General features: G+C 37.2%; 1 protein-coding gene across 1 annotated transcript; it reads left to right on the top strand.

The window, feature by feature from the left end:
• Window positions 1–1,356: 1,356 nt before the first annotated feature.
• Window positions 1,357–1,986, top strand: LOC100964800 (nucleoside diphosphate kinase B). The gene has a single exon (XM_012808990.1). It carries the CDS (start codon window positions 1,409–1,411, stop codon window positions 1,865–1,867), a length of 459 nt encoding a protein of 152 aa, XP_012664444.1. The 5' UTR covers window positions 1,357–1,408; the 3' UTR covers window positions 1,868–1,986.
• Window positions 1,987–5,512: the final 3,526 nt, after the last annotated feature.

Genomic DNA, 5,512 nt, shown 5'->3' on the forward strand with positions numbered 1-5,512 from the left:
GACAAAAGCAAAAACAGACAAGTGGGACTACATCTAGCTAAAAAGCTTCTACACAGGAAAATAAACAATCAACAGTTGGGGGGGAGCTCAGAAGGAGAGAAAATATTTGGAACCATATACCTGATATGGGGTAATTTCCAAATTATATACAAAACTTCTATATATAAAATACTAATAATAATAATAACAACCCAATTAAAATGGGCTAAAGACTCAATTAAACGTTCAAAAGAAGACATACAGATGGCCTACGAGTATATGAAAAGATGCTCAATATAATGAGTAATGACAGAAATGCTAATTAAACCCACAATGAGATATTCCCTCACATCTATTAGGATAGCTGTTATCAAAGAACAGGAGCTATCAAGGCCTTGCGGCTCATGCCTGTTATCCTAGCACTTTGAGAGGCTGAAGAGGGAGGATAATTTGAAGCTAGGAGTTGAAGACTGTTCTGAGCAAGAGCAAGGCCCACTGCAAAAATTAGAAAAATTAGCTGGATGTTGTGACACACATATAGTCCCAGCTACTCTGGAGATTTATGCAGGAGGATTGCCTGGGCCCAGACATTGGAGGTTGAAGTGAGTTATAACACCACTGTGCTCTAGCCCAGAAGACCAGATGAGACCCTCCATCCAAAAAAAAGAAAGAAAGAAAAAATAAAAAGACAACAAGAATTGGCAAATACATAAACAATTAAAATTCTGGTATATTATAGATGAGAAATCAAAAGGGTACAGCCACTACAGAAAACAATATGGAAGCTCCTCAAAAACTTAAAAGTAGAACTACCATATGATCCAGCAATCCAACTTCTGAGGATCTATCCAAAAAGCATTGAAATAAGGATCTTCACAAGATATTACTACTCCCATGTTTATTTCAGGACTATTCTCAATAAACAATATGTGGGAGGAACTTAAATGTTTATTAAAGGATTAATGAAACATAGATGAACTTTAAGGACACTGTGCTAACTGAAATATGCCAGGCACAGGACAAATACTGCATGATTCCACTTACGTGAGGTATCTAAAAGAGTCAAACTGTAGAAGCAAAGAATAGAATGGTGGTTGCCAGGATCTGGGTAGAGTGGGAAACAGGAGCTGCTAATCAAAGTGCACAAAATTTCAGTTACAGAAGATGAATGCATTTTAGAAATCTGATGTACATTGTGCCTGCGCATAACAATACTGTACTGTATACTTAAAATCTGTTACAAAGGAGATCTCATGGTAAGCGTTCTCACCACAACAACGACAACAACAAAGGCTCTGTGGGTGCCTCTTGGTTGCTCCATTTCATAGGGAGTGAAATTTATTTTCTTCTTTATTTAGAAATCTCATATATAGGCTTCCGCCGCACAGCTCAGAGCCAACGCCGCCCGGCCTCGCCACCCTCCAGCACCATGGCCAACCTCGAGCGCACCTTCATTGCCATCAAGCCGGACGGCGTGCAACGTGGCCTGGTGGGCGAGATCATCAAGCGCTTCGAACAGAAGGGATTCCATCTCGTGGCCATGAAGTTCCTTCGGGCCTCTGAGGAACACCTGAAGCAGCACTATGCTGACCTGAAAGACCGCCCATTCTTCCCTGGACTGGTGAAGTACATGAACTCAGGCCCTGTTGTGGCCATGGTCTGGGAGGGGCTGAATGTGGTGAAGACAGGCCGAGTGATGCTTGGGGAGACCAATCCAGCGGATTCTAAGCCAGGCACCATTCGTGGGGACTTCTGCATTCAAGTTGGCAGGAACATCATTCATGGCAGCGACTCAGTAAAAAGTGCTGAAAAAGAAATCAGCCTGTGGTTTAAGCCTGAAGAATTGGTCGACTACAAGTCCTGTGCTTATGACTGGGTCTATGAGTAAGAGGTTGTCCTTCAACACTGCGTGGTTTGTCCCTGGACACAGATCTTCATTCCACTGACTTGGAAGCAATAGGGTGTTTATTCTTTTCTAAAGCATATTTACCAGTAAAGCCTTTGGAAATTGGGGAAAAAAAAAAAAAAAAAAGAAATCTCATATATAAATACAAAGAAATCATACCTAAGCCATAAAAACTTACTAATACAGAAATCCGCATAATAAAATGCAAAAGATTTCTTCACCCTCTCCCCATTATTCTCTCTTCCTCATAAATAATTTAATATTGAATGGTGATATGTAACATTCCAAAATGTTGTCTCTGGTTTACATTTAAAGATAAGGTATGAAATTCAACACATGTATATAATAATCCCATTTATATAAACATATATTGGGATATGGTGCATGCTCTGTAACTATAAATTTTTTAACAATATATCTTAGAGATTTTCCATTGATTCATAAATACAAAGTCTACAGTTAAGTTCTTGAACTCATCCTAGAAAAAAAGAGCTACTATATCATGATAGTCACCAGATGACCAAAGGGAGTACGTTGTAGTGATATTCAGCAATGAGGTATGTAGCTCTTTTTCCAGGATAAGTTCACAAACTTAATTGTACATCCTTATACTGTTTTATATTTTTGCCAAATATATTGTACCCTATAGTCTGAACAGATCATAGTTTATTTAATAATTCATCTGAGAGACATTTTCATCTTCTTTCTGCTTCACTTATACTAATAATGCTACACTATATATCCATGGTCATCAATTTGTTTAAGGAGTATTTCTCAAGGGGACATACTTAATATTGCTCATTATTATCACAACTATTACCAAATTGTCTTCTAAAAATGCTATCCCAATGGACCCACCTTTCCACACCTTTAGGATAAAGCTCATTTCCCCTTACCCTCACCAACAAAGGGTATTGTCAACATACCTAATTTGTTTGCTAACTTATAGTGGAAAAAGTGGTCTCTAATTATTAAATGTTAGAAATAATAACAAAAAAGAGAGATAAAAATAATTATATTGAAAAATTAATTCATAAAGTCCAAAATCCTGGGTTTTCCCTGAGGCAATTCCAAAAGAGTGAATAGAGACTAAGATGGAAAAAAACAAAAATAAAAATCATTGAAAATAGTGTCTCAAGACTGAATGAAATTCTAGGTTGAGAGGGCCCACTAAAAAGACACAGCACATGATAGTAAATTAAGAAAGACCCATACCAAAGCCCAGAATCATAAAATTTTATAATACTAAAGTTAAAAAGAAGATCCTCGGAGTTTCTGGAGAGCAAGAGGCCATATACAAAAACCAAAACAACAACAAAATATTTTTAAAATCCAATAATCAGAATGTCATCAAGCTTCTCAACAGCAACACCAGATGTCAAAGGAAAGGAGAACAATGTCTTCAAGATTCAGAAGAAAAATATGACTTTCAACCTAGAATTCTATAACCAACTATACTAGTAAGTCAGTGTTAGAAAAAAATAAAGATATTTTCAGAAATACAAAGTTGCGGAACATTTACCTTCTGTATCTCTTTCCTAGAATGTGATGAAGGGATACACCACTGCACAGGAGAGTAAAACCAAGAAAAAGAAGAGTATGAGATCGAGGAGCAGGAGAATTGACAAGAATGCCAGAAGGAGAGCTTGAATTTCCTTCAAATCACAATAAAAATTCTGGACAACAAGGGAAAAAAGTTGAGGGCAGGAGTGGGGAGGCAGAATGTATAAGGAGGCTGCAATTATTACAGAGTCTGAAACTATGTTTAAGAATTTAGAAAAATTATAAACGGAGTGCAACCAATCTGGGCACTAGAAAAAAGCAGTGAGAGGGAAAACAGGAAACTTAGCAAATGAAGTAGAGTTATAGGAAAATTGAAAAATAAGCAAAGAAAAGATGGGGTAAAAAGGAAAGATAAGATTTGCAAGGAAAAAAAATCATAAAAACTTAATAATGTACTTTAAATTGGACTAAAAATTATGATAGAGATGCACTGAAAAGATGGAGGAAATGAACTGGAAAAGAAGCAAAGGATAGTGGAAATGGCTTAGAAGAGTGAAGTCAGTAATGTACAAAATTGAGAGATCTAGAAATAAGTGTAATCAGAATGTTTAGGAAAACCACTGAAAGTGATTGCACCTTGGGAGACGATTAGGGAATAAGAAGGTAGTGTCCAGAACTGCTGTACTTACTGGCCTTTGATTCATGTAAACTATATAAATATATTGTCTTGGCCAGGCGTGGTAGCTCACACCTGTAATCCTAGCAGTTGGGAGGCTGAGGTGGGTGGATTGCCTGAGCTCATGGGTTCAAGACCAGCCTGAGCAAGAGGGAGACCCTGTCTCTAAAAATAGCCATGTGTTGTGACAGACACCTGTAGTCCCAGCTACTCAGGCTGAGGCAGGAGAATCACTTAAGCCCCAAAATTTGAAGTTGCTGTGAACTATGATGCCACAGCACTCTACGAAGAGCAACAAAGTGAGACTCTGTCTCAAAAAATAAAATAAAATAAAATAATATATGTAGTTTTAATTTAAAATAGTTAATTTATATATTAGGGTGAAAGTGTGTACTATATGTACTGTAACAGGAGGTGTGGGTAAGGGTTAAGTTCCTGTGTTGCCTGATACAGATCATAGATTAGAAAACCAAGATGAGGCATTTAGAGTCCCTAGTCATTGCTCTGTATCCACAGTGTCCATTGCCACCCCTCTAATGCTCAAATTTAAAACTTAAGAATCAAATTGTATCTTGTTCCTTCCTTTGTCTTTCACAGCTAGTCCATTTCTCAGTTATTTTTATGGTTCCTATCAAACATCTCTTGGACCTATTCTTCTTCCCTGTATCCCCACTGCCACCTCCTTATTTTAGGTACCCATCTTTTCTCTAGATGTCTACAACTTTCTCCTAGATTGTATTTCTATTTTTAAAGTAAACTTCTTACCCTCAATCAACTTTCTTTATGTAGCCAGAGTGATCTTTTAAAAATCTAATCAGAAATTTTTATTTCCTAGTTCATGTTTTATAAAATGCTCCTTACTGCCTATTGGTTAAAACATGAAATAAATTCCTTTGTATGATATCTAATTTGTTTTCTGCTGCTATAGCAGAATAGGAGAAACCGGATAATTTATAAAGAATAGAAGTTTATTTGACTCATGGTTCTGGCGACTGGGAAGTCCAAGAGCAAGGCACTAGCATCTGGTCAGAGCCATCCCATAATAGAAAGTATCGACATATGTTGACCTATCAAGAGAGACACAGAGAGAAAACTGGGCTACACTCAAGAACCCAATCCTGAGATAACAGCATTAATCCCTTCCTGAAGGTGGAGCCCTAATCACTTCCTACAGGTCCCTCCTCTCAAGACTAATCACCTCTGAAAGGTCCCTCCTCTAAGATGGTTGCATTGGGGATTAATCTTCTAACACATGAACTTTTGGGGCACACATTCAAACCATAGCACATGGCTTGTAGAATCTAAATTCAGAATATCAGTCCTATTTTATCATCCAATTATTCATGGATCTTAAGTTTAACATGTCAGCATTTCTCAGAAAACTCTATCTTCTACTATCTATATGCCTTTAATTTTACATTTTCTTTTTGTATTAGAAGGAAACTCCA

The sequence above is a fragment of the Otolemur garnettii genome, unplaced genomic scaffold (assembly GCF_000181295.1).
Source record: "Otolemur garnettii isolate 467f Iridium unplaced genomic scaffold, OtoGar3 scaffold00098, whole genome shotgun sequence".
In the NCBI taxonomy this organism is placed as follows: Eukaryota; Metazoa; Chordata; class Mammalia; order Primates; family Galagidae; genus Otolemur; species Otolemur garnettii.

What these genes read in the sequence shown, in the direction of transcription:
- LOC100964800 (XM_012808990.1), top strand. Translation starts at nt 1,409, where the DNA reads ATGGCCAACCTCGAGCGCACCTTCATTGCCATCAAGCCGGACGGCGTG.